Source organism: Penicillium oxalicum, chromosome II (genome assembly GCF_001723175.1).
Source record: "Penicillium oxalicum strain HP7-1 chromosome II, whole genome shotgun sequence".
Classification (NCBI taxonomy): domain Eukaryota; kingdom Fungi; phylum Ascomycota; class Eurotiomycetes; order Eurotiales; family Aspergillaceae; genus Penicillium; species Penicillium oxalicum.
The window spans coordinates 1599629-1612196 of record NC_064651.1 but is presented as its reverse complement, the minus strand read 5'-3'; the positions used below and the strand labels follow the sequence as shown (position 1 = coordinate 1612196).

Genomic DNA, 12568 nt, shown 5'->3' with positions numbered 1-12568 from the left:
GCGCTTTCGGAGATGCCCCCCCTGCGGACCTTCTGGAGTCATATTTTCTTCCCATGTTGGCGGGTTGGGTCCTTGGCTAGAAGGTGTCTATTTTGGAGCCTTTCCAGCCGAATCGTTGCTCGAACGAAGAAACTAGAATCCTGAACCAAGAATCCGTGGCGGCGGTGGTACACACTACGGGTCGCAGGTATAATCAATAGTCCAACTCTCTACCTTGAGAGTCTAACCAACCGGAGGTTTGCTCCATCGGGCGAGATCATAATAAGTGATGGACATGCTTGCCGACTTGAGTGTCTCTCTCTTTCTCTCTCGCTGCTATGTCAGCCCTTCATCAGCAGCCGGACATGAGAGCCTAGGAAGCAGCCTCGGATTCTGGACACCCCAGCGATCGGCAAAGCGGGAACAGCTGCGCGTCGTTGGCCCTCCGCTCGAATTTGGCGACCACGCCACTAGCACCCACAAGAGCTTTTTACACTTCAATATTGCATATCTCTCGAAGATAGTATGGACTGGGTCTTGGGTACTCACTCGTGCCTTCGGTACGATCAAATCGCCAGAGCTCGCTCGCGCCGATCGCAAACTTCCTGAAAGTGGCAAAATATTGAGCTCGAACACGATGCGAGAGTCAAGCATCTAGTGAATCACGAAATGGTCGGACAGTGTCCACCTGAATCGTAGGAATCAATTGATCGCACTGACTGCGAGCAGCACCAATGCCAGGCGTCCTCTGGGCTAGGCGAAGCCTCAACGCATAAGCCCTGGCCGGTTTCACATGATCCGGCCAAGCCTCCTAAGCAGATCCTGGAGGCGAATAGCGAAGCAGTGAGGCACAAAATTGGGGCCAGCCGAGTCGAGGTTCAGATGCCAGCCGAGTCGGAAAGTCGACCTCGATCCACACCCGCATCACAGGAACAGCCATCACGTGCGTGTACAGTACATTCCTAGCTACGGTGGACAATAGAAGATATGGCTCAGAAGAAAGCGAAGGGGAAAAAGAAGATCGAAACTGCCTCTAGTGTCTTTTGTGTATGTGAAAATGGTGTACCACGTTGCAGTAATTGATCAGTCGCTTACACCCAGCTAGTACAGTACAATAGTGACGGACGATCAGATGCAATTCCCAACTCCTCGGGATACTGTGGACCTGACTGGCTAGGACTTGACCGTAGTCTCAGTCTTTTGGTTCTCACAACTGTGAGTCTTGCCCAATCTACTGTGTCGACAAAGGTCCTCTACAGAATATTGGCTAGCGAGTTCCAATAAGTGGAAGGTGGAGAAGACTCTCCAGTAGTACACAGGTATGTAGTGCGGCTGCCACCACGCTGATGGAAGACAAGTAAGGGTCGCCCACACGACACGTCAAAAGACATGACTCTTCGGCCAAAGAGGCGCGCGCGCTCCTTCTGTCCACCTGGAGAGTAAAGACAGTAGCTGAATCCGTCGGTGGCTTGTGATTTTCCGACCATGCATCGGTCCTGTTGCATGGCCTACTGCAGGAACCATTTGGGGGACGGAGACGTACGGAGCACCAAATCAGATTCACCCGGCATGATGATTGGGAGTGACTGAAGGGTGTGCCATGCAGGTCGAAGAGGCAAGGCGCGACTGTCTCCGTTTTTCTTTGTCGACGGAGAATCAAATGCATATTGAAACCTTTTTCTTTTCTTACCCTTCCATGACCAGGCCAGACCAGACGCCTGTCTGGGAAACAGGCTTCTCAAGTGTTTTCTATCATGCAGTTGGTTCACGGTACCGAGTTTTCCGAAGGGCCACACTTGAACGGTTTGGTTGTGATTGGAAGCGTGTGGGTGTCTGACTGTCTTCCCCAGTCTGGGCTTATGCAGTCCCCATGCCACTGCGTCCGCGTCCGCGTCCGCATCCGAACCGCATCACACTAGAGGTGCGCTTGAATCATTTTGAGTGGCCAGTGACACACCACACTCATGGCTGATGACATTCTTTGGGGGGGGGGGATTTATTTTCATTCTTTTTTCTCTCGCATTTAGCCCTCGACACTGGTATCTCCACTTGCTGGCCAGGAAAGTGGCGATTGTCCCGGCAGGGTGGGTGAGCGAAGCATCGCGTGTCACTGGTCTATAACCCTTATGGTGGTGACCAGGCCGAACACAACACGTCGGATTCTGATGCATCTGATTGGTTCCTATGACGTCCGCCATGTCGCGAATTAATGTATTCCAATTTGCCCGAGTTGATGTGATGGCAGCTGCGTTCGTCTTGCTCGGTCGATCCGAGGTAGAGAGTGCAGCGATGGCAATTCACAGCGGCTCTACAAATCGTAATGTGTGAATCAGTGCTAGACATGAATGGTCTGGGCATCAATCGACCTGATATTTTCTTCCTAGACCTTTGGCTGAATCTTGGTCTTACCTGGAGTTGTCCGACCATCAAATCGAAGCCTGGTCTTGGTTTCATACCCCGCAAGACCCGTGCCCACTTTACCCGGAGGGTCCCCCCCCCCCCCCCCCCATGGAGTCCGGCTACACCCATGATGGACTCTAGGCTGATGGCGAATGATCGCTTTTCGCTGTCCTTTCATGGGCGTGGTATAGGCCAGGGATCCAATCAATCTTCTGTGCATCTGGGCCATATTGAAACAATACATTTCGATCCGGTACGATGAGCAACGGGAAGTGTCTCGTCGATTGTCTCTACTCTTACCATATCGAGACCTCCCATCGTAGCAGTTCAAGTGATATCTTTCCAGCTTCCAGGGCGGTGGTTCACCTCACGATTGGAAGTTGCCGCACAAAGTACTCTACCTTCGTATACACATGCAGACTCAACACAAAATCAACGTGATGCAATAGCATTCCAAGATCAATATACGAGTGATGTGTCGAGACGTGCACTGAGCCTCTCCTTGCTATAGCACCTCAACCTTACATCTGACACAAAGGTAAATCCTCGGGTGTCGAGCCGGCAAGATGTGATTTATCACCTGCCGCCCGTTACAACTCCGTGTCGTCGAGGTAAGCCCAGGAGGGTTATGTGTCGTGTCCATGTTTCGGTGAAGGGTGCGTTCTACCTAACACTACCAAAGTCTGGCTCTTTTTCATGACCACCATGATCAGGCAACGGATCATTGAGTACGTAGCCAGATCGATTCAGTAGGCGATGAATCGATCGTACTTTCAAGTGCCCATGAAGCCGACATACTTGACAGCATTGTCGGTGAGCAGTGCTTCAAGCCCTGTACTATACCGAATTGCCCCCACCGTCGGTTTTACACGTAACCCTTTTTATTTCCTTTCTGAAGAGAACAACTTCATCGAACTTGGATGCTTTTTTTTCATTGGAGTGAAAACCGGGATTGGCCGCCCCCATGGAAGTCGGTCGCCAGAGTAGATGAGACAGTAATACCAGAACCTCGAGACCAAAGCGGGCGAATCACAGTAAAAGTCAGCCGTTAGGCAAACATCAAAGCGCAACTCTCCAAGACCTATGCCCACTACCGCAGTGTACCTTCCATGCACGCCTGTTCATGTTCTCTGTATCATTCGGAGCTTTACCGCAAGAGGTTCTAACCTTTTCAACTGTAAATCCGACGGTTCTCCGATTGACCGTTGCAAGCATACCCTCGAGCCCCCCGATCCTTGTTTTTTGGTTTAGAAAAAAAATCACGTGCTGTCTAGTTTCTCTCAGGCACTCACGAGTGCCTGAGTCGGGTCTCTTTCTCCCTGAGGGGGAAAAAAAAAAACTTGCCGTGGGACTCGAATCATCAGAAAAAAAGGAAACACACATCGCACGCATGACTTGGCATTCTCGAGTCCAAATCCTCTACATGAGTCGTGCCCTATCGTTCTCTTTGGGACGGTCCAGGAAAGCTCTTCGCTGCCGGTGTGCAGACTGGAATATCTGGCCGGCCCAACCTGTGGTAAGTCACGGTACATCCATCTCGGCACGATTGGCCAGATCTAAAGATAGTGGCCCTGGGCCGGACTGTGGAGGAGGTCACATCCACCGACGCACCCCATGGCGATGCGATGGCCGCGATGGGGTTGTGCTCTTCTCTCTCACAGAGCGTCGGTGCGGGCGGGAATCCTCCGTCAGTCCCGCCACCTATCAAGGCCACGGAAAAGGTCGGAGACCCATTCTCCACCGGCCGGAAAGAGGCAAGAGGGAAGAACAAAATGGAAATGCGGACAGAAGATCCGGATTCTGGCCGAATGAAGAATATCCCTGCGACGAGCTTCAGATTTACCCTGTAACGGAGGACGGAGTACACGGAGGAGAAGGGGGGGGGGGGGGGGGGGGAGGAGGAGGATAGTAGAGAGTGGACAACCACGATGGAGTCGGTGGTGGAAATGCCATTTTGGAGTTTGTACCTTTTGGGAAACCACTAGATGAGGGATTTGTGAAAAAAAAAATGGCGAAAAACTGGACTGATACCGACAAAAGGTATCGATGGCAATGGGGAAGAAAAAACAAAGGAGTAAATCCTTCGAGGAATTCTCCACTGCGTCTAGAAGGTTGCCTGCCGGGACGTTCATCAGCGATCGCTGAGTAGAGGTGAGACTGGCGTCGTAGATTATTGTCGTAGTCGCCCTCTCCGGACATCCATGGTGGTGAGTGACTTGATCTCCTAATAGTGCTAGTGTCAACCCAGTGGCATCCACCTAGGGTGCTTGACTTTGGCAGATTACCATTGATCCCACATGGTTATGACTTGGCCACTCAATCTGTTCGGATTCCATTTGCTTTATTTGGTTTCCTCCCCGGTCTAGGGTTGAAGCTGGACCCGGTTCCCCCTATGTTCATACTTGGTTCGTCCTCCCCCCTTAAGTTGATTAAGAACGACGACTCCTTTTCGAATCAGAATGCGCTATTTGCGGTTTAACCTCCCGCTCTGTAAGTGAATGACCACTCACCAGTGCTATTTACAGCTCCAATCCCTCTTAGCGTCAACCTTGAGCCGAAATGAAGTGGAAATCACTTTATGCATGGAAGGCTGTCACCTTCCCTTCGAGAACGATCCTGGTAGATTGCCAGGATGGAGCTAACTGGTTTAGCGCATCTTGCCACTCGACGAGACTTCTGTTCAATATCATGGATCATGTCGGTATGGAGCCGTGATGCGACAGGGGAGGGGGAGAGGGGAGAGAGGAGCCGTCCTCCACCGTGTCCCGTCCTGTTGGTCTGATTCAGTGAGCCCATGAGATAGTAAACACTGTGTATTACGGTAGCATCAGAGCATCAAAAAAAAAAGAGGAAGGCAAAAGTGCAGTGGACGGGCATGTCTGATTTTTGGTGCCTCCAAAACATCGGATTCGAGTCACCTGCACGTCAAAGTGAGAAGCGAATTGAGTTTGGTGCTATTTGACTATAGATTGAAGATCCTCCTCGCCACTGCCTAATATTGCTGCGTTGACGGCCATCAACGCTGCCCTGACTCGTGGGGGGCTCGCTTAGCGGCGTTTTGCCAATATTTCCAGGATTCTGCTGTGTGGACCGTAGACGTATTATTGATGGTAACAATAGTGGAGGACAGAATAATATGGACATATCTCGGTCTTCTAGCATCGACTTAAATGACATTGCTTGAGCGGAGTAATCCATCTCTGGCCCGATGGGGAGAGTTCGCCCCCGTTCAAGCGAAGCGGGATCGGAGATGACAAGAACGAAAGGATGCAGAGACATTATGCGTCAAGTTCAATCTACACGAATTCTAGCTCAGACGCAGCGGGCCAGGGCCCTTTGATGTTTTGGTATGCGCTTGGCATGTCAGAACTTTGAACGAAGGATGAGAGAAGCATCGAATGTCTGTCTCTATATTTGGAGTGGCAATTCGATCGAGCTGCCGCTGTTGTGGAAGGCGACGGCGAGTTGGAGACGTTGCTGGGGTGTGAAGACTCGATGCATTTCCGTCTTTCATGAGCATGATCATAGTCAGCGTCGACTCGATGGCGTGTGGAAAAGAGACCACAGCGATCAATGGACACCAGATGGATGCAGCTCGGAGCTCCCAGGAGCTCTGGCAAACCCTGGAGACCTGACGGGTGGTGCGGTGCCACCGGTAGACGAGAAATGGGTCCAGTGGAGAAAGACGGCCGGACGAGACTGGAGAGAACAGACCCGCCGCACTGACTAGGCGGCCGCTAGCTGGGCGCGGAAGGTTCCCTTGCGCGGCCGAGCCACTGACGGGGGTTGAAATGTCCAAGCTGCGTACACTAGCATCCACCTGGAGCTCTAGAGCTGCATGGCGGTAAATTGAGATGGACTTGCTTGAAGGGCAAGTGGCACAGAGGAACCAACTGACGCTATTCCCAGATGGACTAGTCAATCCGAGTATCACTAGCTCCAGCTTGGCTCCTCGTGGGAGCGGTTTTGATCATCGCTACTCCGATCGCTTGCAGGACCAGTCTCTGGTGCTGCTGTCATGTTAGCCAAGATGATCGCCGCCGATTGATGTTCATGCTCGGTGGAAGAGTGACAGTTTGATTGGTTGATTGACTGAGAGTCCCCGACTGTCTGTCCGAACACGTCCCAGATGCCAGAGCGCTGGAAGGCGACTGCCGATCGGTCGATTTGAAATCCCCTCCTGATATGAGGGTACCAAGATGGTGAGTTTGGGCAGCGGACACGGGGTAGTAGGCAGTGAGGTACTGGACCTTGAGGACTGGACGAAATCAACATCAAAAGTTGGGAGGAAAAAGTGTCTCTCTCCCAACGAATCGCAGAAGGAAAGGAATGAGAGCACGGGAGAAGAGAGCTATCAGATTCGTGCACACAAAGGTGCATTAGACCACGTCTCGGCGCCCACGGATGCGCATAACCGTTTGGTCGATCAATGCATGTCCCGGCCAGTACCCGACAAGGCTGGTTGGGTGATTGACCTGTCGACTTTTACCCACCGCTGGAGTCCGTCATGATTAAGAACTCGACCATGGAGATTCCTGAAAAATGAGACTGAAAATCACGATGATCATTGCATGAAAGGAGTACGGTCGGTGGTGGAGCATCACCCATCCCCTTCAAAGCCAAACACATTCGCATGTCCTGTCATCGACCGCTGTGCTATTGATTAGATCGAAGATGCAAGGGCTCCGCTTCGCAATGCATCGTCAGGCGGAAGCTCATATCCTCCCAGGCCATCAAGTAGATGCCTAGTGTAAACTTTCCGGGCATCGGCAGTTCTTCATGCGGGACTGTCGTCTGAACTGTACACCGTTGCGACTCATCATCTGAAACCTGGATCCATGACCGATCCAAACTATCTCTCACACGGTTGCCGATCTTTCATTCTGGAGACTGGCCTGCCATGACCCTGGCGCATAAACTTTAATGATCTACCTGCCAGAGCACTGCGTACGTTATTGGAAATTGCGAGACGCGGCATTGAGTGCCGTGCAAGAGAAGCATCCACTTGAATCCTACAGTGAACAATTGTACTTGCCTGTAAAGTCTCATCAAACCGTGCAAACACCGTTCCGCACTTTGCACCAGGGACAAAAGAAATGGTGGAGCGGCATAATGATCCACATCCCATCACGGCTTTGACGTCTCACATTTCTGCATTGCCTCCAACGCACGGCGACCAAGCCACCTCAACGGCGGGGGAAAAGAGCCTGGTTTGCGAATCAAACATCTTTTATGAGATCATTTGTTACAGTTGAGGAAATGTCTTTGGACAACTTAGATCAGAGCTGGATACATCATGAGAAAGGTGACAGATGGACAGCTGATGTCACATGCAACAAACGGTCCCGCTGGAGGCAAGACTCGACGGTTTATCATGAGCACATGAAGTCCACCTGAGCCATGCAATTTCGCAATTGACCCTGGCTCTACCTCTAGTAGCGTATCTGGCGGTTTAAAGGGAGTCAACATTTTTTAAAGACATCAAATATACCTAACATGTGGCGTAGTCGTGTACTGTAAAGCACGTCCACCTGACATGTCTACATATATTGTCATCTGATGCAAGATCGTCCTGTTATGTCTCCGGGCAAGAAGCAAGGAACGCTTGGTTTGAGAACACAGCATAAGATCCATCTGACACAAATACCGTGCAGAACCCAATTTGCAGACTGTCCGGATGGATCTGAACTCAAGCATGCTCCAGAAAAATTGGTCTGTTTTAGCTCAGACAATAGTCTCTCGCGAGTCAGAAGCTTGACGAGTCGGATGATGGAAATCCTTCCCCATAATCTTTGCTGACAGGCCCTCTCGAAGGGTAAACGGCACTCGGCACCCTGAAGAACGTGCACTGGTCTAGATTACAGTCAGATCATTCGACTGCCTTGTCCGAGCCTTTCAGCATTACGACAGGAATCTACGGGGATTGTCACTCCAATGGCTCAGAGGGTGGTTTCTTCCTGATGGAGGGTTCCCGTCCGTCGAGCCTGGTCGAATGTACGAAGCTCACTTCCGCAAGTCCAAAAGGACGCGCTAGATTACCAAGGGACGGCAAGAGAAGACCGAAGCTCGCATCGATGTGAAATGCAAATGATCCCCGTCCAGAATCACTCATTCCAGCCAGATCGCCGAGTTTGAGCGTCACCTCGGCTCATGCAATCATCTCCTTTTTGAAATTCATTCATTTCCTCATTGCTTCCTCCCCCCACCCAAATGGGATTGAGCAACCACCGTACCCATCAAAAAAGTGCTTTTGCATTGTACGCTTTGCGCAAGTGGTCACCTCGACCACGGTCCACAAGTCCATACCACTTTTGGCCTGGTGGATGAAAAATGACTCGAGCTAAAGAGTGAGACCGGGGGTCTTATTCGACGAGGTGGACCATTTCCACTCAAAGCGGTTAGTAGGAAGTTGGTCGTGGACCACCTCAACCGTCCTTTAACTTCTTTGGTCGGCCCATTCCGTGCGACGTTTGCCATTGAGTTGGAACCTGAAACACCAGAGTCTAACCCAATAAATGCTAGCGTGTTGACCGGAACACACGTTTTTGAGGCCGCAGTACGCTAATTGCACACTAGTTGATACTTGGGACCTTGGCTGGGCCCCACGGGCCGTTCAAATGGGTAAGATGGAAAGTCCTTTTGGGTCCACGATGTTAAGGTGTACTGCACCAAGTCAAAGACCGGACTTTGCAAGGCTTCTGCGCGTTTCGGGGGAGCGGTGTGTGTCATTCAAGAGTGAAGTACGAGTGGCAAGTGATTCGAGCCTGGCCAGACACGGCAGCGTAGGGAAAGCTCATTTGGTGATAGCGCATGCCGGGCCACCGAAGAATCTCCTCGAATAGTAGTTCATGTTTGGCCACATTGGTGTACCTTAATCATGTGCTTGGTTCGGAGCGACGATCTTTTGTCCAGGCGCCTATCCCCTCCGCAGACGGTCGATAGGATGCTTGATTCTGAGCACTTTCAATCATTGAGCGTACGACTTCGACTTACGCTTTCCCTCAAGTCACTTTGAGATCAGTTTTCAGCTCCGTTCAAATTTGACCCATCGACACTTTCCTGCGAGTCGACAGCGCTGCCCGGATTTTTCCTGTCCCGGCGAGCCTCGAACCGAGTTACTTTGGAATCTGTGCCACAGCAATCTCTGGCCAAATCCTAGTATGTCTGGCTCTGTACGGAAGACTCGCGTGAGTCCCTTTCGACGAGTCCCGAGAACTTACGATCGAACTTGATCGATCCCTGGCTTCCTCCCCAAACGACAATGCCATAGATGAGTGAAAGCCCGGCGGAATGAATGCCGGCGCATTCGGTGGCTCCGATCCCCAGTGGAATTCGTTGGAAATCAATGCCCCTCCCCATCTCGTGTGCAACAGTAAAATGGACCACACAGGAACTCCGTCGGGACGGTGGCCTCTTGATTTCCCGCATTTGGTCATCGGCAGAGTCCAAGCCGTGGCGTGACGGTGGTAGTCCCTGCACTCACCGGGCCACTCCATTCTGGCGCTAACGGAGAAATGAGGCGCGACTTTGGGGTCCAAGCGAGCCATCAAAATGCGGGGAGAATCATTGCTGGCCAGTTGCACGGATGATAAGAAATCCATGGGACGGACTGGGGCTGGACTAGGTCCAAGATGTGGTCCAGTTGCGCCTTCGGGAGTTCCCATTTGGTTGCGTGAAACCAAGCAGTTTCGGTCAACTATCTGAGCTCCCGCCAGACCCAGATGAGGATTCCCTCCTCCCCAGACGGTGTCACTGTCCATCCACCGTGCGTGACGTGGATGGTTGAATCTCTCTGTGGGTGGGCAAGGGTCGTATCCGAGTGGATTCATCCAGAGTTCTACCGTACAGCATCTCAAAGAAAGGTGATTGCGGAGCTGGGATCAGTCTCTTGAGGCCGGAACTGCCCCACTGAGCCTGCCAGAATGAACCCAAATAAATTGATACTGCACCCACAGCTGGCAACTCATTACCTCGCTCAGCAACAGGTCTCAATCTTTGGGCGATGAACGGACAGTGGGTACGCGATGGCACTACCCTCAATATACGATATTTGCTGAGCGTCGTGGCGACTTTCTTTCTCGTTTAAAGTTTGCTCGGAGCCGCTAAGTCCTAGCCGAGGCTAGTGGGAACCTACTGCCTGGTTGAGTTTGTTTGCGACCAACCTTTGGAGATCGACAATTCGGGGATCCTCATCCTCTCGAGTCAGACTGATAGGTCGCCGACGCGGGTGAATGCCCACTTCTTTCCACCAGCTGGATCCGCCAGATGGTCTTTCCCCCCTCTTCCCTCCGGACTTTTTTTTCCTTCCCCAAAATCCAGAACACTGGCAATCGATGGCACAGACTCTATCCAAGTACGCTAGTCCGAGAGCCAATGGCGCAACTGGCTATTCCACCCGACGCTAGGCCGCACTGAGTATCTAGTCCCAAATTTGTTCGGCACTTCACCTGCGGGCGTGCCTGGTGTTCTTGCGATCATCCCAACCTTGACCTGCTACTTGCCATTTCTTCGACACGGTCGCTCTGAACTTTCCATTCGGGTTGACGTCAAATAGGGCGCTACGGCCTCGCAGGAACGTGGAGAAGAACGTGCTGGGAGGGTGAATCGAACGTGAACATTGTCATTTGGATCGCCTCGTGCTGGACACGAGTGACAACTGAGCCATGTCCTTCTTTGGGGGAAGGTGGGTCGCAGATGACCCCCGTTCGTGCCCTTTGATGGGCATGACCAAAGAGTTTGTCTTTTCTGGCAGGATCCTCTGTTTATCATACCTTTGCAATCTCATGGGGCACGTCTTCAAGGCCGCCGAAGAGTCGGAAGTCGAGGGTGGCCGTCAAAATCAATGATCGCCAGTCATTGAGTACCATCGGAGCACTCGCTTTAGGTGGATTCGTTTTGACTCTTTGGTCAAGCAACGCCTTTTGAAAGTCAATGCTTCCATCGAAGTTTCTCGGCCAGAGGCTATTGGACTCTAGGTTTTTGAAGAAAGTCTAGCCCGACTACGGCTGTTCCCCCGCAAAGCGTCATTTTGGCTCGGCCACGGCAGGTTAGCGACAGGGATGGACTGCGGGAGGGCAGTTTGTTGAGGATGAGAAGCAGAGAGTTTGGGCGGTTGGCATTCAACACACTATGAACCTTATTTTCCCTTCGCCGCTGTGTCGTATTCGATGTCCCCCTCCGCGAGTGCGCTTATCTTGACCTTCTATGGATACCAGACACCTCCGACGTTCCAGAGACGCGGATCCGTCGTCGTACTGAGTGGCAGTGTCTCTCTTGTGGAAACGATTGTCCCCACATCTGGCCCTCGTGCACCTTCTCTCTCATCTCTGATTCTCCCGCTCTCTAGGCAAGAAGACAGCCCGTGTCTGAAGGCAATCGCACGGTCTGGATTCTGTAAAGGTGCTGAAAAACTCGTTCCGTCGATCGCAGCTCGATCGCACCAACCCCAATCTTGCCCTCGTTCCAGCATGACAATTTGCTCTGCTCCATGCCGATTGCTCCCAGAAGGCAAAAATGGCGGACGAAGATCTTTCGGTCGCAAGCCGTCCATGATCTTCGGAATAGTGTTCACAAGAAAAAAGCAAACAGATCGCGTAGGCAAGCGAACTGCTGAACGATCAGAACCAAGAGCTCCATTCGACCCTTCATTCAGTTCTTGGTACGAGATGATCGACCTCCTCCTGCATTAAGATCTGCCTCGGCGAGAACGTGATCGGCCAAATAATCGGATCTGCAGGTACATCCTTCTCATAGTTGCGAACAGCAACTCATTGCCCAAAAAGGTCGTTCCTTCGGGCAGAGAGCACTGCCACCACCTGCAATGCTACTATACGCACAGCCGGGAATCATGCCCCGGACCAGATCGTATCTTTGCAAGGAGAATTTTGAGGACCTGCGAAGTCGACGCCGCAAATGACAAATTTTGGGGCCACGAACGGCGTCATTTCCACCCATAACTTCTGGCGGCAGACGATTGCTTCGGCACTCCCTCGTGCTCTGCGGTCCACTATTCTGCCCCCTCTCAGCGAGGCCACCTAATTGCCCCCGAGATTGATGTTATGCGAAGCCTCGTACTGACGGACAACAATAAGTAGTGTATCTCACTAAGATGAACTATATAGACCCCATATCTACTCTCCAAAGACCAACCCGTCTTCATCAATTTCTTCCATCGCATGTACTGTTGCTC

General features: G+C 51.8%; 6 protein-coding genes across 6 annotated transcripts; 2 read left to right on the top strand and 4 right to left on the bottom strand.

Annotated features, from left to right (window-relative positions):
• Positions 1-1232: 1232 nt before the first annotated feature.
• Positions 1233-1550, bottom strand: POX_b02460 (uncharacterized protein; the record flags this gene model as incomplete). Its single annotated transcript, XM_050111373.1, has 2 exons — positions 1233-1411; positions 1523-1550. 2 exons carry the CDS (start codon positions 1548-1550, stop codon positions 1233-1235), a joined length of 207 nt encoding a protein of 68 aa, XP_049971719.1.
• Positions 1551-3802: 2252 nt separating this feature from the next.
• Positions 3803-4229, top strand: POX_b02459 (uncharacterized protein; the record flags this gene model as incomplete). Its single annotated transcript, XM_050111372.1, has 2 exons — positions 3803-3895; positions 3942-4229. 2 exons carry the CDS (start codon positions 3803-3805, stop codon positions 4227-4229), a joined length of 381 nt encoding a protein of 126 aa, XP_049971718.1.
• A 2166-nt stretch (positions 4230-6395) lies between these two features.
• On the bottom strand, positions 6396-6906 carry POX_b02458 (uncharacterized protein; the record flags this gene model as incomplete). Its single annotated transcript, XM_050111371.1, has 2 exons — positions 6396-6637; positions 6873-6906. 2 exons carry the CDS (start codon positions 6904-6906, stop codon positions 6396-6398), a joined length of 276 nt encoding a protein of 91 aa, XP_049971717.1.
• A 2588-nt stretch (positions 6907-9494) lies between these two features.
• On the bottom strand, positions 9495-10208 carry POX_b02457 (uncharacterized protein; the record flags this gene model as incomplete). Its single annotated transcript, XM_050111370.1, has 1 exon — positions 9495-10208. One exon carries the CDS (start codon positions 10206-10208, stop codon positions 9495-9497), a length of 714 nt encoding a protein of 237 aa, XP_049971716.1.
• Positions 10209-10937: 729 nt separating this feature from the next.
• Positions 10938-11246, bottom strand: POX_b02455 (uncharacterized protein; the record flags this gene model as incomplete). Its single annotated transcript, XM_050111368.1, has 2 exons — positions 10938-11018; positions 11151-11246. 2 exons carry the CDS (start codon positions 11244-11246, stop codon positions 10938-10940), a joined length of 177 nt encoding a protein of 58 aa, XP_049971714.1.
• POX_b02456 (uncharacterized protein) lies at positions 11043-11225 on the top strand (the record flags this gene model as incomplete). The annotated part of the gene is made up of 1 exon (XM_050111369.1): positions 11043-11225. The coding sequence occupies one exon, from the start codon at positions 11043-11045 to the stop codon at positions 11223-11225; it is 183 nt and encodes a 60-aa protein (XP_049971715.1).
• Positions 11247-12568: the final 1322 nt, after the last annotated feature.